Here is a 23,397-nt window from a genome sequence, read left to right as displayed (position 1 = left end):
TGCCGACGCCTGCCGGGGCCTCGGGAACCCGCGCGCCTCCGGGAAGCTAGTTTATGCTAGCCTGGACGGACTTCTTTTGGGAGGAAGGTTGACTTTCTGTGCCTCCCAGGGTGGCGAGGGGTTGAGACGACTGAAATGCATCCAAAGAGGGGATTTCACCTTTGGGTGTTGGGCAAAGAGGGCCAGTTAAATGTACAGCGTGTCCTCCCTGGCTGCTCCATTCTGGTTGTCATGAAGATTGAATGCGTTAATGCGGGCAAAGCTTAGTCCACAGTCAGCACTCAGCTTACCTCCTCAGGCAGTTAGGAGATGTGCTGTGGAAGCCTGGCTTGCCGTTGAGTCTGGGCTGGGCTGCCTCTCCCACGTCTATCACTCCCCTCCCTTTTGGGGGGCCACCTTGGGCAGAGGATAGGCACACGCAGCTGCGCACCACGGCCCGCAGCATCCCCACCAACCCCTATGAAGTGCATCCTAGGCAAGCGTGGGGACACACACACACACACACACACACACACAATTTCTATCATCATCATGGCTGGCAATAGTAGAACTCGCTTTACTAATTCGGGAAGAGAAGTTGGAGTTTTTCGTTGATCATTTTAAAGTGGCTCCTGTTCTCTCCTTCTGAACCGACGCAAGAACTCCGGCCGGCCAGAGAGGAGCTGAGGGACGTTCTGTTTCCTCTCGCGGCTCTTCAGTCTCTTGGCAGGGTCTTTTTGACCCTAGTGCTGGCAAAGCCTTCCCTGGTGACTTTATTGTAAACTCTTTGTTTCTTGAAAACCTTTTGCAGTCCACTGGCATCTGACAGCTTGAATGCTGTCAGATTTGTCCTGAGAGGTTACTGTTAATGTTAATAAAAAGTAATAGCTGTATGTTATATATTAATATAGTTTATATATAATGTACTTATATGGAATGTACATATCTACTTATGTGCGTATCCATTTATACCGTGTTTTCCCGAACATAAGACCTACCCAGACCATCAGCTCTAAATGCGTTTTTTGAAACAAAAATTAATGTAAGACCCGGTCTTATTTTACTATAAGATTGGGTCTAATATAATATAATACCTGGTCTTATATTAATTTTTGCTCCAAATGATGCATTAGATCTGAGGGCCCGGCTAGGTCTTATTTTCGGGGAAACACGGTATATACACAGTATGTGGTACATATTATATAGCACATACCATAGATTATATACTGTATGTAATATACACTATATCTTGTATAACATGTTACATAGTATACAAATGAAAGGTTTCTAGGGCTTATGATAAAGCAGCCACTTAGCTAGACATTTTACATAAATTTTCCCATTTAGTTAGCATAATGACAAAAAAAATAAGTGAATAAATAAAACTAAAGCTTAGAGAGTTAAATAATTTGCCCAGTGTCACAGACCTTACTTACTATTGGCTCATGTGGGATTCAGGCCCAGATTTTCTGATTCTAACCTGGGCCTTTCATCTATACCTCGATATACAACATGCTACATTACGTCAGCTCTTCTTAAACCAGGATTATCTCAGAATATTGGAAATATTCCTTAAATGGGAATATCTCCAGAAGAGCAGTTGAGTGGGATCAGCATGTGTGGGGCTGTGCAATGGAAGGAAATGTTGTTTTATGTGCTCACGGTGGTGAAAAAGAGCAGCCCCCAATAGAAGATCCATTGAGTTCACCACGTGTGTGCCTTGCTTCTGGTATAGTGCTTGGTACATAATAAATGCTCAATAAATCGCAACTCCTATTGTTATGCCACCTACTGAGTTATCACCCTCCCCCTTTGTTATTTCTTTCTCTCTCTTTCTGCAGGTGTGCTGAGAAAGAAAGGGAAACCCTTTCAGATTTGCTGGGTTTCCATATGAGTTTTAGCACTATGTTGCTTTATAAACGCCAAGTAGATACGTGGAAGTTCAGGCAATCATTAGTCTCGTCATAGCCAGCAAGGCAATTCCCATTTCAGGGAAATGGGGGTCTCATGTCCAGCAGAGAAAGCCTTCACTCATTTTCATACTGGATTGCAGAGGAAAGCAAGACCTCCCCCCACCCATCGTTGACCAGGTGCAGCTCACTCACTCTTCCTCACTTGGCCACTTCCTTCCCTTGCTCATTCCTTAGTGACTCATCCTGCCAGGGGTCCTGCTGGGAATTACTAATGAGAGAGCTTGAAGCGCCTTGTAAGTAAGTACCCATCATTACTGAGACAGGCCCAGGCTCTCTGTTTGCTGCTGGGAAATCTTACCAGGTCCCGAATGGATAATTATAGTCCAGCCCTCACACCAAGCAACCACAGATGACAAAGTGTGGGTGCCTTTACATGTGTAATGAGGATGGGGTGGAGAAGTCCCTCGACGGGCGATGGCTGCTTTCTCTGTACTGAACAACACGAAACTCTTTCATAGATATCAAATAGGAATATAGTTCTGTGCTTGCAAGCTTTGGCTAAGCCTGGGTTTGAGTCCTAGACCCGCCTTCTGATTGTGGAAACTTAGGGTACTTACTTTCCACAGCTGTCAAATGGACAGTGTTGGAACCAAACTCACAGTAAAGCTCAAAGCTCATGGGAAGAGCAGTAATAAGAATAACTGATTGCAGGGGGTTGCTGTGGGAATAACATGCGTACAGTTTTTAGCACGGTGGAATGTTCAGTAAACACTACTTCAAAGCACGACTGTATTGACACACGCCTTAGTTTTTGCAAACTATGTACAAGAGAGAGGCAACTTAGATGTTTCGACTATTATACCTTGTGTTCAACTTAATGTTGTCATTTTGACTCAGGAAACAGTATAATTGGATAAAGCCAAAGGAAGATTAGCAAAGAAATTAGCCAGAGAAACCAGGGCTAACTTACCAAGCTCTGTCAGCCTCGGGTACCTCATCTTAAAGTGGTGATAACGAGAGTCCCCACCCAGGAGGGTTTTTCTGTGGTTGACAAAGCATTGAAAGTCCCTGGCATGTAGTACAGGTGCTAACATGTCACCGTTGATGTCTATTATGAACTACAGGAATTGGGCTCTCAAATAATTCAGGTCATCGTCTCTCTTACATGTGTCTTGGGGTTCTCTGCCTACTTAGACAAAAGCCTTGAAATTCTGGACACTGTCTGCTGGTTTTTGTCTCTCCTAGAGCATGTGAGACAGTGCTGTTTACCTTGGCCAGCCCGCAACAGCGCAAATAATGGGCAATTGATTATTGATCATTTCCTCGTTCTCAAGTGAAAAGAGAACCATCAGCATGAATACATTCTTTGTTTGCTGAGGAAGAAGTTGTTGGTCACTCTTGGAGGGTTTTATTTGTGCGGCGTATAGGAAGCGATTCTGTATAACAAAAACAACAGTTTGGGTCCCCACAGCAGCTTGAGTTGAGGCTGTGTGGCCTGGGGCAAGTTATTATTTAACCCCTCTGAGTGTAGTTTCCTTAGTCATAAAATTGGGGGTTACTGTGCCTCTGTGAGAAGGGCTCAGATGAAGTCTTGAAACCTCACGGGAAACACCATTAAACATCACAAACATCTGTTTGGTGCCTGTACTCGCTCGATCGTTTCTGAATAGAATTCAGTCACGTTGGCAAGTTAAAGTTATCTAGATTATGGACAAACATATCTGAAATCCTCCAAAACGCAGTTACACGTGGAGCACTTTGGAAAAGGTTCATCATTAAAAGGGGTGTTCCATTTCGAAGGACGTGAATAATAGAGCGTGTACCAATGAGTTGATGAGTCATTTTGCCATCACTACAAATTGTAGCTTACTGGGGAGCCAGGTATTTTTACTACCTCTACTCACCCAACAATACTGCAAGGGAAGTATTAGTTTCCATTTTAGGGGAGAAAACCAATTTCGTGTAGAGTTTGAATCTCCTCTGCTGCCTATTTCCACTCTGACTCAGTTCGCATTGTTGACATCTAGGAAATGAGAGTAATGGTGGTTCTCATATATTTTAATATGATACTTATAATAATATTCTATAGTTATAGTCGTGTAACTTGAATTCTAACTTGCCTCAGGGTATCAGCAACTCAAGGGGAGGAAGACAGTCTGGCTTATGTACTTATTCTCTGCTATATCCTTGGTATCTCTAACCATGCCTGGATCAATTTATGTGCTCAATAAATACTCAGCAAATCAAAAATTGCAAAATAACAGAGGTTAAATGCCTTCCTTGTTCTGGACTGTACTTGTTCCATTTGATAGATTCTGTGGTTTCTAACGAAAACACAGTTCTTGGCAAAAGATGTGTTTAATTACAAACCTTGTATAGAAAGGAACACTTTATTTCTGTTTTTTACCTTGTCTGGGAAGATGGAGATCTGGAAAATAAAGCTGTGCCCTCTTTAGAGGAACCAACCACCTATCTCCACCAGAAAAGGGAGCGAATCAATGAAATCAGTTAATATTGTGAACAGTATGTGTTACAGGGTAAATACTCAGTAAGCAGTAGTTGTTATTAATAATCATTTTGGAAGACAAAGAGCCAAGTTAAACTGGCCTAATGAAAAAAATCCATTGATTTGGAAAAATTCCTTTGGTACCCTATATGTTTCATAATTAACTTTTAAAATTATACCGTCAACATAGATACCTGTTCTAGGTTTTCTTGCATGATATAACTTGGCTAATTCATCGGGGGGAAATCAGGGAAATTCCAGGACAGGATTATTATTACTAATTATATTGGACCCAAAGTATGTTCTGTTTTGCTCCTGGAAGTCAAGAACCTGCCTTGACATATCTTATTTTGGCTATTGACGTAAATGAAACATTATGGAGTTCTTTTTTTTTTTTTTTGGCTTATAAACAACAGAAATTTATTTCTCACAGTTCTGGAGGCTGAAAGGCTGTGATCAGGGTGCCAGCAGGGTCGGGTGAGGGTACCTTTTCTGGGTGGCTCACTTCTGGTTGTATGTATGCTTTCATCGTGGAAGGGCATTGTGGAGTTCTGGTTGTATTTTGCCAGAGCTTAAATGTGAACCCCCCCCCCCCCCCAAGCACACACGTCTGTAGGGTGTTGGCACCGGCCCAGCGAACAATTCTGAAACAAGAAAACTCTCGACGAGTCCTTTTGTCTTTGGGAAGAGAATTTGAGGCATCTGCAGAACGTCAGTGGGTGTGTTGAGGGGCGGAAACGTCTCCACTCGTGGAGCTGAGCTCAATGAGAGCGCCACCAGAGGAGATTAAGCTCCATGTGCATGGAGAGGAAGTAAATTCAGACTTTGGGAGGGATCTGAAGAGAGGGGGACGGAGGGAATTACTTTTTCCTCCTCGAGATCAATAGCCATTTCCTGGCAGGCAGTAAGCAGGCTCTGGAGTCTTGTGATCAACGAGTCGGTGTTTTCATCATGAACCCTGTCCCTGGGGGTGTCAACCCATTCACTTTTACTTATGTAACTCAATCGGTTTATCTTGCCAGCATAAATAAATATGTCAGCCTCATGCCCAAGCTTGTGACTGATTTCAAAACCATTCAATCACAAATAAAGCTCCTCATGGGTTTTCTGTTTTTTTGTGTTTTTTTTTTTTCTACATGAAGTCCAAGTGACTCAGATATTTTGTTCTTCAGCAAGATGACAACCATGACTCAGGCACCAGGGCTGTGAATGTTTGCTGACGTCTCAAGTCTGGAGTCTAAGAGAAAATGAGTCGTTTCGTAAAATAACTTTTCTCTAAAACAAAAATGTGTGTTTGTCTTGGTTGTCACAATCCTTGTGAGAATCTGAAAGGAGAAAAGGGATGGTTTGGAACGTGGACATGGGTATCAGATGTGCTTGGGTGCAAATCCCAGCTCCAGAATAGGTCAGCCTCTGTGACTGTGGGCAGGTGACAGTCCCTTTCCCAGCCTTGGCTTCCACGTGGGTGAAAAGGAGAATAATATTACCTATGTGGGTGGTCGTAGAGGTACCACTTAGCAGAGGGCCTGGCAGATGGGAAGGAGGTCACATAAGACTTTGTTGGCTTGTGGCTAGAATTTCATGGCACAGGAGGACGCCATACTCAGATGGGAGAACATGCCCTCACTTCTGTAGAAAACCTAGGTTGTAGGAGAGAAGAATTCTAATGAAGTGATGTTATCTTTGGCTCCATTTCAAACTGATACTCTGGAAAGGTAAACCATGTTCTGGAGTGGATTTCAAATGCAGGTTTGCCAGAAAGGGTTAATGGGATGTTTATGGCTTCTGTGTCCTGGGATTTTACAAACATGGAACAATTTTATCAGCACTACTTTATTGGCAAGGATTGTTTTCTATTCTGTTCTTTCCTGCCTGTCTCTCTCTCTCTCTCTCTCTTTCTCTCTCTCTCTCTCTCTCTCTCTCTTTCTCTCTCTCTCTCTCTGTCTGTCTTTCCCTCCCCCCTCTCCCTCTCTTTTCTTTCTTTCCTTCCTTCCTTCCTTCTTTTTTGGCAAAGTCTTTGCTTTTATGTTGCTGATTTTAGAGTTAGGTTTTGGTTTCATATCTTTCCTTAGCAAAGTAAGTTGGCATCTCTCGGATAATAACATGTTTTAAAATATTTACTGGGATGTGAAATTCAAATGTTTGAGAACTACTTGTATCAGTATCAAATGGTTCTCCCTTGATCCCCAACTATACTATTCTTTTATGCCCCTCTGCTACCTTAATGCCCATGGCCCAGGAAATATAAATAAGCCAATTCCTTTTTTCTGGATCAGGCAAAATGAACCAGGACATTTTAATGAGGACAATGAAATGAAGGCAGAAAAGACCAAGGCCAGTTTGTAAAGTGACTACCCCCTACTATTTTATTTACCATGAACTTTACGGTCTCCGTTGACTAATAACCTGATGAAACACAGAGAGGGTGCATGCCAGGTGCCAGGCAGAGATCACAACCCCAGTGCAAAGCCTGCCAGTACCATGGCTCAAGGAAGCCTGGGTCGAAAGACAGAAAAGGGAGCCCTGTTAAAAACCATGTTAAATGCATTGGAAATGATTCCAGGGGAGCAAATCACTTATGGAAGCTCTACAAATGCAGAAAGGGATTAAACTGCATTGATGAAGATGTCAAAGGATTAGGAGGAACGTGGGGAAACTGGAGGGAGAATGTGAGAAGGAAGAGACGTTCTCTGGGGTTACATTTTGGAGCAGGAAAATCACAGAAAACATTTATCATAAAGGTAACGATGACATCTTGGAGGAAGCCACTTCTTTAGCAGTGTTTGCCCAGCCTGTGAAGGGGAACATCCCTGCCCCGTTGCATGGAACTGGCTTTGCTCCCTCAGTCCACAGGCCGGAGCCGGTGGCAGGCATGATGGCACAACATGACAGTAGATTCTGCTCATGGATTCATCAGGAGGGGTGGACAATTGACCCAAGTGGGCCATTCGAATTCTTAGTTAGAAGCATTGATTTGGAATTTGGGAAGTAGCCCATTCGTCAGTGTAAACTAGTCTCTAAACTAGTTATGGGGAGACCGTCTTTTGCCCCCCACAGAACTGAAGCCCTAGAGAAAGGACATTTTCAGAGATAAAGAAGGTTGAAACAGCTGAGCACAGAGCAGAGAGGAGAGAGGAAGCGAGGGTCCTGATGGCCTAACATTTCCCATTTGTAGGCGCTTCCTGGTGAAGATTGAACCATTGAATTTTGTAGCAATATAGACTCTTGTTTGTAAGCAACAGAAATTGGCCCTGGCTATTCTAATCAACAAGGTATCCCCACAGAACTCAACTCCTCTGAGTGTTCTCCAAACTTCTTAGGGAGCCAAGACAGAGAGAAATAACTAAATGGAAGCAGGTTTATAATGAGCAAGCGGTTTTCTTTTAAAATAATCTCAACTGGACTTCTTGGTTGTGTTTTGGGTAACTTGGAGGTTTTCGAAACTGTTGGATTTATTTTGCTCAGGAGAATAATGTTACCTCAGTGTGTGGGACCAGGTGGGCATTTCCTTTCCGACCTGAAGAGCAGTTGATCTAAAGCATCAGGTAAATAGCATTTGTACTATAAAATATTCATTACGTGGTCATTGGTTTTGGAGACAGTTTTACATGGAACTCAGAAAAAGAATGAAAGCTTTAGCAGCTCATCCCTGGCAGTTAGGAAATGCAACAACAACAAAAAGCCAACCAAAACCACCTGCAATCATACTACCGAGAAAAAAAAAAAAAAAGACCGGATTCACCGGATTCATTGTAAAAAGAAAACATTGATTGCACTATAATATACATACAGAAAAGGAATCACTTTTAAAATTCAAAACAAAGGTCTATTACTTAATCGTGGATTGTCCTCAGTATCGTAAACTTGGACAATACAGCATTCTCCTTTAAGTACGAAGTGAAGATTTTTAAAAATGAAATGTACCTTAGGATTCCACTGTGTTTTCTTTGCTTACATTTTCAGTAGACCCGCTCGGTAGCATTTCCAGCAGAAGGAGATGCCTCCTTCAGAATTAAGATGTTCAGAGGAGGATTCCTATGGTTTTAATCATTAACTTGAACCCATCACAACATACGCTAAAGTAAAAGTGCTTACAGATAAGAATATGATAAGAGTAATTCATGGAACCCAGAGATAGGAAATACAAATTCCTGTTGTGCATACAGTGTTGCCCATGGCAGGGCAGGGACAGGAAGACTTTCACCAACAACACCTGAGTCATGGGTGGCAGGATGGCAGGTTTTATCTGCACCTGAGCCCCCCACACACCTCACATGGCAGCATCTGCCCTTCATCCCCTACTGCAGGAGAACTAGTTTGGGCTGGTGCGTGATCTTTCCCAGTGTGCCAGGTGTCCTTTGCCAAGGTCACTGTCTTCCTCTAAACCTTCAATTTACCCCTTTTGTCTGGATACTAACGTCCAAATTGCTTCCTGTGGCTTTCAAGCCCTCCCCAATCTGACTTCACCGAAATGGTCCCACCTTTTCGCGAGTCTGTGTTCCTTACCTGGTGCTAACATGTTTTCTAAAAACAAAATTGACATACTGATTTTGCATTCTACCTGTTTTTCAGCGTATTTTCCCACGTTACTACTTTTCAAAACGGGCAAAGTGATCAATGCCTATTCCTGGATCTCTGGGCCACTGAACTCCGTCTCTTCGTCTGGACCCTGAGCTTCTGATGCTTCATTTTCATAAACACTGTTTTAATAAGCACTCATGTATAAGCACTCATGTATAAGCACTCTGGTTTTAGATCTATTTTCTCAGACTAGATGTCCAGAAAGAAAATTAATCTCCAAACAATAAAAATGTTTCTTCATTTTAGTAAGCTGCTTTCTAATCCTTTCTACACATCCATTTCTTTTTCAGGTGGTAGTGCATGAACCTAAAGACAGGGGGGCTGCTTTTTTATTTCCCTCTTCAACCTCAGTGCCTGTGAGGTATTCTGCTCAGAGAAAGACCATAGAAACATTAATGATTGACAATAATGGTTCCCATGCCGTCTTTAATCACACCCTTTGCTTATCGCCAAAAACATGAACCAGATTTCTCCAAAGAGATGACTCAGGATGCCTTTTGAGGTTTTACAAGCATCGAGCAGCAGCTGAGACCTCAGTGCCATTTCTCTCGCCCGCGGATTGCTTTTTTCCCATTCACATGTGTAATTCCTGCTAGCTGACTAGGTGGGGGGTGTTTGTACTGGTTTTGGGGTGTGTTGTTGGCTTTGTTGTGGTTCTGATGCACCCTCAGCCCATGTCTTTTCATGAAGGTCTGTGTCAAGGTGGCACAAATGCAACTTATGGGTCAGAGGACGTGATTTATAAAATAAAAAGCATTGACAATCAGCTTAGCGTTCATAGTCGTAATTGGTGTGTGCCGTGCCAAAGTAGTAAGGAGGATTTCTTTGGCTTCAGACAGAATTTCACCTCTGCAGCTATGTTCAGCAGCATTTTGTCTTTCCATCCCTTCCTGATCATCTTGGCTGGATTTACGATGACAAAGGAATAACATTTCTCTAAAAATGACATCTCTTCTGGGCTCTTCGTGTCAAGCAATGTAGTTGCCTGTAGCTAGGTTCAAGGAAAGGAGGACGGAATACCCTTTGTGAGCGCTGAGCAAATCCACAGAGGAGACAAACAATTAGGAATGACATTGAAATGACCTTGCAGGCCTGCTTGCTGCTATGATCTCAGCACATCTGGGCCTGAGTCGCTAAGGCCAGGGCATCCCACTAGCACTGATTTTCTTGGTGTTTCAGGGACTCAAGCTTTGTCTGCCAGGCTGCCCTCATCACGGGAATGGATTCCCCCTGGCACCTGGCACCTCCCATTCTTGCTCTCTCAGATCAGGTCTCCTACTGGTGAATCTGATTGGCTGGGCCTCGATTCCGTGGCCAGCATCCTAGCTTAAAGGATGCCAGGAAACTGAGTTCTGACTTCTAGAAAGGAATGGTAACACTCATGACCTGGAAATGTCCCCAAATGTAGAGAAAAGTATTCAACAGACATTACAAATCTGGGGATCACAAATATATAAGATACCCACTTCACTGCTAAACAGGTCCTTTTACGAGCAGAGGCATCTGTGGGAAAGAGGCTGCCTGGCTCAATGCTAGGTACATACGAAGTTCTGAGGAAATCCTTGTTGAATGAATCACACTAGGAAATTTATATTTGATTTCGAAGATATGCTGCGATTGCTCCATATAACAAGTTCTGACTCATTCTCAGTATTGAAATTGCTACAAGCACGTACCTTGCAGTAAACAGGTTAGTTAATGGTCTATTTTATAAAGGCCTAAAATCAGTGCGTACATTTGAGGGCTCTGGAAAATGCTTTGCCTTTTGCCAGGTAAAAATTAAGGCAAGAATTCCAACAAGCAGAAGACGATGATATTTTGGCCCAAAGCAAGAGAGGTTTCCTTGATTTTGTGCCATCTTGCTTTGCAGAGTGTAGAACAGCAAAATGTCAGATTCTGGAGTCACAGCGCCACCTGGTGAAGGAAGGAAGGGCTGCGCTCCCCATGAGTCCACAAGATCAGAATTTTTGTGAGACGCACAGTGGTACTCGATCTAGCGGGGGGAAAAAGTGAATGGAAATGCGCTATGGACTCTTGCACATTGTTACTGAATGAATTCACCCACAGCTATATTGTATTATATATTACTGCATTCATCCCTAAATACATAGTCACTCTCATTCATGCATTTATTTATTCATTAGCTAATATTTGTGAAGCATCTACCTCCCTGTTAGTGCTGGGATTACAGAGATGATGAAACAGGTGTGTTTCCCTTGGTGGGAAAAGGAAATGTGCTATGGAGGGCTGTAAGGGTGTTGAAAGGGGGATGCTGCTCTTTCTGGGTGGTGGATGTGTTTAAGGAAAACTTTCTTGATGGCTGAGTGTCAGTAGTAGAAGTTAGCCAGGTGAACAAACAGGAGAAAGGGGCGTCAAGGACAGAAAGCTGCTCAAGTGCAAAGGCCCTGAGGCAGAAGGGACCGGGCAACATTCACAAAGTGGAGGCCCAAGGGGCTAGAGCACGGTGAGAGGGGAGGGATGGAGTGAAATAAGGTCAGAGAGGGAGGCTACATCTCGTCCAGGAATCTAAATGATACCTTTATGCAATGCATGGGAGGATAAGGAAGAATTTCAGATAGGGACATGATAAAACCATCTACAAAACTGTTGAGCCAAACACATACTTACACTATTTTCTATTACAATAACCAAGGAAGGCTTTATTTAAAGGACATTAAATCTTGAGTCATGAAGGGACACAGAGGCAATTCTGGTGATCATGGAACTAGAGCAGGAAGGAGGTGAATATGGGAGAGGAATCAGTCTAGAGAGGAAATTTTTCAGTAAGAGTCCCTGATTTGCATCAGAGAGCCCCTGATTTGCATAGGTTTACTTCAGAAAACCTAGGGGAGCCCCCTCCCATTTCATTTAGGAATGAAAAACTTGGTCATAAGAACATTCCAGAAGATGGGCACCTGGCGAGGTTTACCACAGGTTACAGATTGGTGGATGCCCTGAACGCTCCATCTAGTTGGTATACACAGTAGATTTAGAATTTATTTTAAAATAAATTTCAGTGGTTTCAACATCACCAGACTTCCCATTAAAAAAAAAAAAAAAAAATCCGGGTTACTGGCTTCTAGAAAAAAGGGGAACTTCTAGTGGCACTGGGTCCCCATTCCCTGATGGCAACAATTGGCTGGAGGTGAGGAGCTGCTGGAGATGAGCTGCACAAACTGGATAGGGTCAGTAGGATGGCCCACAGTCCCTCCCTCATTTATAAGGTCCATCACTCATTTATATTTCCTACCTGGCCCCTGCGGGCCTTGGAATCCGCTCTCCACTCCTCTCCTCCCCCACGCCCTATCCCCTCTATGGTGGGAGGCAGCAGAGAATCTCTTGCCCTCTTCTCTTTCCTTTTCATCCCTTCTTCCATTTCTTTAAGTACACCATGATCGCCTACCTTTATTTGATATTAAAGATTCCCTCCACTTTGTTCCCTCCCTCTGGGGCCCGAACTAGGGTCAAGCACACAGGCACCTAGAGCCAGGCACATGTAAAGGGGACCGCGAGGGGCAGTACCTGGCCCTGCTCCCCATGCCACGGCCTGTTACTTTCCGCCTTTTGAACAAGTCTCAGCTGAAACAGTTTCCTCTGGGAGGGAGTGGAGATCTATTTACACCCCTTACAATCTGCTTCTGTAGCATGTGAAACTGGTTTTCCCTTTAAACCAGCGATTTTAAATGTCCGTTGAAAAGCTACTTATTCTATGTTTTAAAATAGATTTGTTTTTAAGTTAAGAAAATAATCGTTCTGTTGATATTTTAGCAAAATATCCAGGTGGGCTTGAAAGGCTGGGGTCTGTGGAACATTACCACGGTCCTTGGACGCCCCCTGCAGGCACTGAGCAAATGACCACGTAGTGATGGGGTGGGCCCCTCCTTGTCCCTGATTCCTACTGGCCAAAGTGGAAGGTAATCCTACCAAGATTCCCCATTCAGGAGAACGGACTCTGGGTGGTGAGCACACAACGTGATATATAGGTGATGTATTATAGAAATGTACTCTTGAAACCTATGTAATTTTACTAACCATGTACTCTTGAAACCTATGTAATTTTACTAACCATTGTCACCCCAATAAATTTAATTTAAAAAACAAAAAAAGACTTTCCTTTCAAGGCTTAGGACCGGGAGCCTGGTGCAGATGTTGCAGGTTTTGGAGGGAACTCACGCACACACTGCTATGAAATTAATGTGGTGAGCTCATTATTGCTTTGTGACAGAATCTAAATTAAGCTGGGACATGTCTGGACAATTTTGTAGCTTACATGTCAGTTCAGATAGGGTTTTTGTTCCCCCTCAATTTTCCAGTCAACATACTTAGCATTTTACTCAGAGAGTTGTATCTTTTTCATAGAGTTTTCATGCTGGTAGTTACAGTCTTTTATTATTACGGTATGTGTTCTTGTTATAGCTATTAATAATACACACTGATAATACCCACCTTCTAATACTGAAGAATTTACTTCTGTGTTTGGACTATGATCTGTCATCACTAGACTGTAAGCTGCACGAAGACAGGGAATTTTGCCTATTTTATTTGTACTGTGGTCCCACTGCCCTTCTTGATCGAGTTAACATGCCACCAGTCCAGTCTTCACTGGCTCCTCCAGCCCGACATGAGCCTCCTGGGGACCCCTCAGCAGTTGTCCCAGGGCTGCAGCTTCAGGTGCTAGGATTGGGGGCGATACATGTGTGCCAGCCATAAGCTCGTTGACGCCAAGCACCTCATCTAATTCATCCTTCTTTTCGCAACAGCATCTAGCATGGTACAGATTTCAAACAATTGCACCATGAACCCCCTCATTTCAATGCCTTAGAACAGAAGCCTGGGGTGACGAGTTCATACACCTGGACACCTGATAGGTAAGCACACCATGAGGCAGGTGGGCTTCTGCCGGGCCCTGGAGAGGGTCTGTTAGCTAAATGGGCCATGACTAATCAGCAACAACAGCTGCTGTTGTGCAAAAAATGTAGGCTCAAAGTCACCAGGATTCTGATTTTACAAGCACAAGCAAAACAAAAAGTCGGATATGGTGGAGTGAAATCTCCTAATTTTCATATGTTTGTTCAAGCCAAGAAAAATACTGTGTGGGTCAAAACAAAACAGAAAAACAAAAGCAAACACATGGCTTGGGTCCAGTCAGTGGGTGGCTGGTTTTCAACCTGATGTAAGGGAATGTGCTCATCCCCCATCCCCATTCCCATCCCCTCCGCGGGGATAGCACTTTCAAGTGGTTCCTGGTGATTTTCCTCCTGATCAGCAGTCTCCAATTGTTTCCATTTGTACCCCAGCCTTCTTTCTTTTGCCGGTTAAACAATAAAAAAAGAAAAGAAGAATTGGGAGGCACAAATGTCAGCAGACAGTAATCGCTCACTAATGTCCTTGCATAAATAAGTAGGAGTACTTCCCCCTTAACACCATCTGAATTATCAGGGCATATTCCCTGCACATCCCATTGCCAAGGTCATTAGTTCTTAGCCCTTTTCTAGGTAGGTAGATTTCTCCACATTCCTTTGTGGGATTGATGAACAAGATTTCCCTTTCATCTCCTCCAGGCCCGGCCCCGCCCCCGCCTCGGCTCCAACCCAGGCCCCGCCCCGCCGCTCTGGGCGCCCCCTGCTGCCCGCTGCTGGATCCGCGGCCGTTCGCCACACCCCCCAGTTTGTGTCGACCCACGGGGGGTTGCCTGTCCCTTTAATTGGCATGTACCAAATCCTTCCAGGTTGCATTTCCTCCATGAGTCCCAGACGCTAGAGCTCCTTCGTCGACGATCCAGCACGAGGGACTGTGGAGACGGTGTTGTATTTTACGGGCGGTCTGGGCCGGCAGGGAGTGAGGCAGGGTAGGGAGGAGAAGCGCGCCGCTGCGGCCCTCCCCGCCTCGCGCGGTAGTCCAGTCCCAAGATGGCGGCCACCATGAAGAAGGCGGTGAGTGGAGCGCTCGCGGTGCGGGATGCCCGGGCTGCGGGAGGCGGCCGGCCGCCGAGGGGCCGGGAGAGGGAGGCTGGGGTGCTCATCTCTGAAGCCCGGCGTGGGGCCCGGGCTCCCGGTCCCCGGCCCCGAGGACGGCCCCGCGGCGAGGCCTGTCCACGCCCGGCGCCCTGGGCGGCGTCTCAGGCCCCCGGCGCCCCAAGGCGGGGCGCACGGACTGGGACCCTCGGAGGCTCCGGGCTGCCTCTCGCGGGGCCTGGATGCCCTGGAGCGTCTGAGCGTCCCGCGGCGCAGGCCGTGTCATTGCAGCGTGGGGAGCGAAGGTCCCATTGACTGCACCTGACCGTAACGCGGGCGCTTGTCCCCAGTTGTCACGTTGACCCTCGCAGGTCCCCAAGCCTAGGCAGGTGGGCACCGTCCTTGGCAGGCGAGGAGGCTGCGGCGCAGAGAGGCGGCGTCACCTTCCCCAGGTCGCGCAGCTGCTCGGGGCGCAGCGGGACCCTCCATCCTGGGGTTTCCGGCCGCAGAGCCCCCGCGCCCCGCCCCGAGCCTCCGCATCCACACGTGATGGCCCTGCGGCCTCGGGGCCAAAGGCCGGACGACGGGTCAGGGCCCAGAAGCCGTGCGTGGATGGGCTCTGATCCCCCCAGCACCTTAGCGAGCACATGGGCTTCTCCCCGCTTTACAGATGGAGCCACGTGGACACAGAGCGGTTCGTGGCCTCAAAGTGACTCAGCTGATAAAAATCAGCTGGAATTCCAACTCAGGTGTCACCCCCCGCCCCAAGCACACCTTGTCTCCTGCTCAGCAAGCTCTTTAGGGTTTCTAATCCAGCAAGTCTGCCCCGATGCTTAAGGATGTCTAGATAGAAGAAAAAGAAAACGTGGAGGGGGCAAGGAAATCGTAACATCGGATCCCTAGCAAGGCTTTCCTGGGTGCTGGGCACACTTCTAAGGGTGTTGCACGCATTATGGAGTTTAACCTGACAGCCCTTTTAAGGAGTTAACTGGTTTTGTCTTTATTTTACATCTGATGCGAGCCGGAGCAGAGACAACGCTAGGATTTAAGTAAACACGGGCGTTGGGTCTCCTGACTCCGTGGTGTCTGAAGAGAGTCCCCTGGCCGAAGGGATTTGCTTTCGAGGTTTCGTGCGGGTGTGCTCTCCTTCCACTTCAAGGGCCACTTGGACTTGTGTTCTTTGCTCTCCTCTGCAGCACTGCGTAGTCTGAGCCACCTGCACCCCCTGTGCCACCTGCGCCTGGTGTAGGGTGACCAACCGTCCCCGTCTATCTGAGACTGAAGGAGCGCTCAAACTGGGACAGCCCCAGGCCAACCAGGATGAGCTGGTCTCTCTGTTGGTCTGTCATTCATTCAGTTCTTACAGAGGACCAGGGTGGGGTCCCGGGCCACGGTGATTCAGACAAGGATGACACTTTGTGAGAGTCACTTCAACTCTATTTTGTGTTTAAATTGGGGCCTGTGTTGTTAGGTACGGCCTTTACTGCCCTGGAAGATATTAGTTGTGGTCTGGCCCCCTTTGACAGATGTGGAAACTAAAGTGCAGAGAGATGAAGTAAAGGAGTTGAGGAAATGATAAAAAAATGATTTGTACCCTGGACTTTGCAAAATTGCTGAATTACCAACATTTTTTCCTTTCAGTCATTCCGCACGCTTTTTGAGTGTGTCATGGCACAGTCTCAGTTTTACGTGATGGAGATAACAATCAGCAGCAGCAATGACGTTCTTATTCCCTTATCCTCCTAGCATAATAGAACGCGCGCTCTGGGGGAGAGGCGGGCATTAATGGAATAGTCATACCGAAAACTGTAAAATTTCCAGCTCCGATAAGAACTACGAAAGAAAGGTACTTGTGAAGTGGAATAAGTGGAATGAAGGTGGAATAAGGTCTGTTTTGTGACCAGAGAAGGCGTGATCTATCAGATTACATAAAGAGGGGAAGAAAAAGTTGGAAAGGGAGCAGTTATTCTAGAGAGGGAATTTCTCCTGCCAAGACCTTGGGTGCATTTAATAAAAGGAAGGCCAGAATGGCAGAGAATTGGGGGGCGAGGGGGAAAGATTGAACCATGATGGTAGAACCTAGAGGGGTAGGTGGTGGCTGAAACACGAAGGATTTTCTTCTTCATCTTAGTAAGACTGGCATGATAGATGGCAGCATCTTGTGGACGTTCCCAGTGCTATAAACCATTTCTGACCCGTCATCTACAGGTACACTCTTCCCTTCTGCCCCCTCTAGGAGAAAACATGGGCATGCCACTGAGTGAGTGTGAAATATCACAGGAATAGCCCTTCTAACTGAATAAAAATTGTTTGCAATTTGGAGTACTTTACATGTGTAGTGCATTACTTCCCAGAGGGTCATGACTTTCCTGGTGAGAATGTTTAGAGGACATGATTCAGTGCTCTTACCTCCAAGGTTCTGCTTTCTAAGAACTGGTTGTTGGCCACGAGGGGGCTGTTGTCTGATTTCTGCCCAGGGTCCCTCAGAGAAGCCATCTTTGACCTTCCTATCTAAAGAAGCCCCCTTCACTCCCCATCCCCCCAACACTTTCAACCTCTATTCTACTTTCATCGTCATGGATATCCCCATCTAATAAAAACCTTTGTTTTTTGCCGGTCTCCTCCACCAGAATTTAAGCTTGTCAGTATACATGAGGGTAGGACTACAGCTCTGTTTTCACAGTGCCTGACACACAGGAAACATTAAATAATTATTAAATGAATATATGCATGAAAGGTGAATAAAAATACAAGGCAAAATTTTATATCATAGAGACTTGGGAGATACCTTTGAAAAACAAAAATAAAAACATATTGAAATTGGCCAGAATTTCCTTCTCCCAGGTTATTAGAACAATGAGAGACCCAGTTGTCAGTTGAGATTCTGCTGATGGTACCCAAACTCAGTGTGGGGCATGACGGAGTGTGGTTCAGTTTCCACCCATAATCCCATAAGGTACTGATTCTCAAGAAAAGGGGATAGTTGGAATCCAGGGAATTTTAATTTTCACCTTGAATCTTGAGCAGTTATGTTTCTCTTAGGCCTAGCAGAATTCTCTTCTAGATCTGGGTCTGTTCTTACTTTGTCATGATTCTGGAAATGAACTCCAGGGGCCGCGCATGTGGGGGCTGCCATTTGCTGGGGCTACAAGAGGAAACGCCTGCTTTGGAAAGATAGAAAGCAGGGGCCAAACGGTATAGCGTGGGTACAATTTTTCAGAAACCGTGTACAGGTCAGTCTGATCGTGTGATTTAGATTCAAATGCAGAAGCCTTGCATTAAGCCTCAGTTGTGTGTCTGGCAAGCCCTGTGCTGGGTGAGATCATGTGGATTGCCCCATTAAAGCTTCACAATGACAAATGCATCTATAAATATGGATTCAGGTTATCAGGGGTTCCGCATTTAAACTCTGCAGGCAAGTGGGAACTCTAAAATTCTCTGTTCCCTATTTTCTTAGGGAATTGGTAATTCTCATGTAGCAAGATGACTGGAATGCCAGGATATCTGCACATATTTCCTTTGGTTTCTGTAGTGTGGTTCATTGTTTCCCAAATTCCACATTCATAAACATGACACACAAGGGTGAACATTCAAAGCTATGTATTTCATGATGGAAAGGGTCTTCTTTTTCAAGATATCCTCTGGGTCTTTGATGATGGGCCTGGTGCATGTGAAACTTAGATGACGAAAGCCTGGGATGGGGAGGGCTAAAGTCTAGGCGTCTGCCTTTATATGCTGAGCACTGAGCTCCAAATCGCTCAGGAAAGACTCTGGAGCAATCCATGTGTACATACGTCACTGGTCATGGGAGACCAGGTGATAGGGGAGGGTGTGTGGTTATCGTGAGCCATTACTGTTCTTGGCAAAAGAGCCTAAAGCAGGCCTTGTTAAAACCATATGTATATATATATCTTTCCTGCTTTAAATGATAACCCAGTGCTTTCATCCCTGTTTTATAAATCGGGAAACTAAGGAGTGTCTGGTATGTACCTTTTTTTCAGGCTGCAGAAGATGTCAACGTTACTTTCGAAGACCAACAAAAGATAAACAAATTTGCACGGAATACAAGTAGAATCACAGAGCTGAAGGAGGAAATAGATGTAAAAAAGGTATTAAAAATAGGTATCTTAAGAAAAATAAAAGTTCTTTATACTGTAGCTTTTTAAGACGGAATTCAGTGCTTTATGATGACCTCCCCTTGGACTCTGTTGCAGATGACATAATCCACTCTAGTTAATTTAGGAAGAAAGACATTGTTCAAGAGACGTGACATAACTTAGGGCTTATTGAGGGGTGTGACCCTAGGCCCCAGGAGCAGGTCCCAGGACCACGTGTCAGAGAACTTGGCAGGTGATGGAACTGCTGTTGTCGCCACTGATCCCAGAGAGGGAGCTGCCCCTTCAGACGCAGGAACTCTGGGCCACTGCCCCTGCTGCCCTTGCCAACCCTGCCACCTCTGCCAGTCCTATAAACCAGGTGCCCTGTGCCCAGCCTCCAGAGGCTCATGCACCTCTCCTGAGCTGAAGTCCAGTCAAGTGCGTTTTGATGGGTAGAATTGAAGTTATTATTTGATTGCATCCTGTCTTCAAGCACAGATGAGAAGTGTAGGCTTGTTTTTGTTGTAAATCCCCCACAGGAAGGCAGAAGTCACAAAGCGAGAACCTTAAAGTGGGAGTGGCCTCGGATACCCGCTGTGCCCTCCAGGGTGCTTGTAGCAATCTGGAAATATCCAGAGGACGTGTGTTAGTTAGCTCGTACATGCTTCCCTATGAAATGTCATCTAAAAATGTAAGGAAGTCTGAATGTTAGTGGGATAATACAAGGTTGGTGCAAAAGTAATTGCGGTTTAAAAGGTGAAAAAGAATTGCTAAAACTGCAAGTTGTTTTGCAGCAACCTGATACGTTTGTGAACAGGTCCCACTGAGAGTGAGTGTCCCCAGATTAAAACTGGCTTTTAGCTTTTTTCGTGGAATTACATGATTGAGTCTATTTTTCATTGCCGTTTCCTTGTGCATTCACAGAAACAACTCCAGAATTTAGAAGACGCTTGTGAAGACATCATGCTTGCAGATGACGACTGCTTAATGATACCTTACCAAATCGGTGATGTTTTCATTAGCCATTCTCAAGAAGAAACACAAGACATGTTAGAAGAAGCAAAGGTACATTGAAGTCTTGCCTGGGTGTTGAAGTCTAACTCTTAAATTGGGATTTGTGTCATCAGAAAGAACACATGACTGCACGTGTAGGGAAATAGTGGAAGCTAGCTGATCTTTAATGGGTTCTTACAATGTCCCACATGTGGTCTGAGTGCTTTGCAAGCGTGATTTTCTTTAATCCTAACAGTGACTCCATGAGCTAGGTACCGTCAATCCCAATCAGACTTGAAGAGGAGAGGCTTAGAGAGGTTACGGGACTTCCTCACAGTGGCAGAGGGAATGATCTTGACTCCAGAACGCGGGCTCTAAATGAAAAGTATTTGGGAGATGCAGAATACGATAAAGTAGAAGAGGAAAACCACTCGGAATCCCACTACCCAGAGATAATCATCCATAATGCACATTGTCATGAATTTCTTTTGTGTTCTCTCTCTCCTTCTTTTTCTTTGTGTATTTTTAGTCAGCTACATCCTAGTAGAAGTATCTCCTCGTTCCATTTAGTGTTCATTTATGCAGCAGGTACTCAATGGGAACCCCTCCTGGGCCAGGCACACACATACTTTAAAAGTATCATTTTTAATGACCGTTTACTGTCGTGTTGGTGGACACTTATCAGCTCACTAATGTCATTCGTTTCTAATATTGTCCTATAGTAATTCTGTAGTGAGCATTTTTATACCCAAATCTTTGTCCATATTTAGGAAATTCTTTTAAGCAAATAATCAGAGAAGTGTAATGACTGAGTCAGAGTATGGATTCATTGATGATGTTTGAGGCATAAAGCCTTCCACTACGTACTAGAGGGGCAATCGCATTCTGTACGTGAGGCCGATGGCAGTTACATATTTTCTAATTCTTTCAATGTTTGCTTCAATAGCTTGAATAGTACTTAAAATGTTAGTCTCCCTTCTTTCAATTCATAGAAAGCAAAACAGTTCATGAATTAAACCCACATTATTAAACCTTGGAAAAAACTAACACTTATTCCTGGCTCTTTCCATGCAGAAGCATTGTATGTCTTATGTTTAAATCTTTTCTTTCATAGTAAAAATTTGTAATTCGAGTTTTTTTCTTTTTTTTTAACCATCCTAAAATACCCTTCTTGGAAGTATTTCAAGATAAGTTTTTGTCACTACTATGAACACTCTCCACCCCTCTCCCCATATTGAACCTTTACTTTGCTATTCATTCATTCATTCATTCATTCATTCATTCATTCATTCATTCATTCATTCCAGGGTATTAAGTGCTTACTCTGTATCAGGTTCTATAACACCATGTACTAGGGACACAGGACAACAAAACATGCCTGGTCCCTGCATGCACAGAGAGTGCAATCAAAATGGAAAGGCCGTGTAATTAGTAAAAAGTTCTGCCAGATTTTGACTATAAGTTTTTATTCTTCATTATCGGTGGTAGTATGAATTTTTCATACTATTTCATAGTTATTTTTGTGGGAGTTTGGAAGAGGCTGTGTCAGAAGCCATATCTGTGATAAACTGTTTACCAGAAATGCCAGAAGTATTTATGTATGGTTCTTTCTTTATTAGGATATGATAATTTAGAAATGATTTTTCTTTGATCTACATTTTTTTATAAATCAGCAAAAACTGAGAAAACAAGTTTGATTTACGTTATAAGCAAATACAGACCACGAATTAAAATTGGCCACATTCAGACTTTTGGTTTAGATCTAATTATCAGTGTGATTTAGCTGCCTGTCCAAGTTTAGAAAGTTCTTGACCTAAAAGTTTTCCCAAATATTTTTTCAGCCACAGATACTCAGCAATCATCCAGCTGAATAGAATTAATTTAAACACTTTTTTTTTCCAGAAAAATTTGCAAGAAGAAATTGACGCCTTAGAATCCAGAGTGGAATCAATTCAGCGGGTGTTAGCAGATTTGAAAGTTCAGTTATATGCAAAATTTGGGAGCAACATAAACCTTGAAGCTGACGAAAGTTAAACATTTTATAATACTTTTTAAAATTTGTTTAATAAACTTGAATATTGTTTAAATGATAATTTCCCTTCTTCAAATGACATGGAAAGCAAAACTTTCTTTTTTTAAAAAAAATTTCATTTATTTAATGGAAACTTGCCTATTTTCACATGTCTTGCTTATTTATTTTATATTTTTAAAAGAAGACAGTATTCATCTATGTATTTTGCATAACGATTATATCAAGTATAGGGGTTTTATGTCATGTTATTAAAATCAGTTAAGCAATCTTTTATGTTTCTATATTATCATTTAGAATACCTGTTGCAGTTTTTATAAGAAAATTTAATACTTGTGTCATGTTGTTTTATAAATGTTTATTTTAGTAGCTCATTAGAGATGGTGAAAGGACTATATAGAAAGACGGAATCCTACATCTGCCTGCTTTACTCATATCACAGCTGAAGCTTTGTCATATACTGAGAAATATGTATATATTTTATTTAAATATATGCAGTATATTATATCTAATCATATATTTCACATCTATTACGTACATATCAATATTATAGATCTCGGGAAAAGAACCCTGGCAAGTGCTGAGACTTGAGCTTCATACAAAAATAGAACAGAGCAACAGAAGAATCTTTTAGAAACCAAGAGATGTATCAATAGAAAAAAGAAATGTTTCGTGGTTTTTAAAAAAATTCTGTTCTAGACTTTATCTTAGTGCATTGTAATTAATTGGGGTTTATATTGATAATGATGTAGAAATTAAGCAGCTGTGTATTTAAAAACAAGGCTATTTTTTTTTTGTCTTAAATAAAGAGTCCATTTATCCCCTACAACCCCCCAGAAGACATTATGTTTTGAGATTTGGGAGACCTAATAGTATTAACTTTCCAGCAGATGGCACTGATATGTCAAAATGCCAATGGAAGGATCGTAATACAAAAACAAGGATATTGTTAGGATTAAATATACATAATTTTAAAAGGAAATGTCATTTTTTTTTAACCTTCAAGGCTAAACATTGCATGCTGTTTAGAAACAACTCTGGCTTAAAAGATAGAATATGTAATTTTAAAATTCTTCATGATATAAAGGCAACTTTTAAATTGCTGCAAAATTTTCCCAAATAATCAATTCCTAGAATATAACTCTGAAAAGGATATTTTTTTCTTGCATGCATTTCATTAGTGTTCAGTTAGAGGAGTGAAACGGGAGATATACCAGTCAGGTTGTAACAAGAAATACGTAACACACTCAAATTAGAATAATTTCAGGAAACTTTAGCTAAGGTTCCAAAGGTGGAGGGTTTTGTACCCTCAGAAGCCAGGGGAGTGGGCAGCCAGCCACGCCCT

At 43.6% G+C, this 23,397-nt stretch overlaps 1 protein-coding gene across 1 annotated transcript; it reads left to right on the top strand.

Moving 5' to 3' along the window:
• The first annotated feature begins 14,661 nt into the window (after nucleotides 1-14,661).
• Nucleotides 14,662-22,323, top strand: PFDN4 (prefoldin subunit 4). The gene is made up of 4 exons (XM_081033696.1): nucleotides 14,662-14,912; nucleotides 18,935-19,042; nucleotides 19,955-20,095; nucleotides 21,926-22,323. Exons 1-4 carry the CDS (start codon nucleotides 14,889-14,891, stop codon nucleotides 22,055-22,057), a joined length of 405 nt encoding a protein of 134 aa, XP_080889822.1. The 5' UTR covers nucleotides 14,662-14,888; the 3' UTR covers nucleotides 22,058-22,323.
• Nucleotides 22,324-23,397: the final 1,074 nt, after the last annotated feature.

This window comes from Rhinolophus hipposideros, assembly GCF_964194185.1.
Source record: "Rhinolophus hipposideros genome assembly, chromosome: 22".
Taxonomy (NCBI): domain Eukaryota; kingdom Metazoa; phylum Chordata; class Mammalia; order Chiroptera; family Rhinolophidae; genus Rhinolophus; species Rhinolophus hipposideros.
This window is presented reverse-complemented; position numbering and strand designations above follow the sequence as displayed.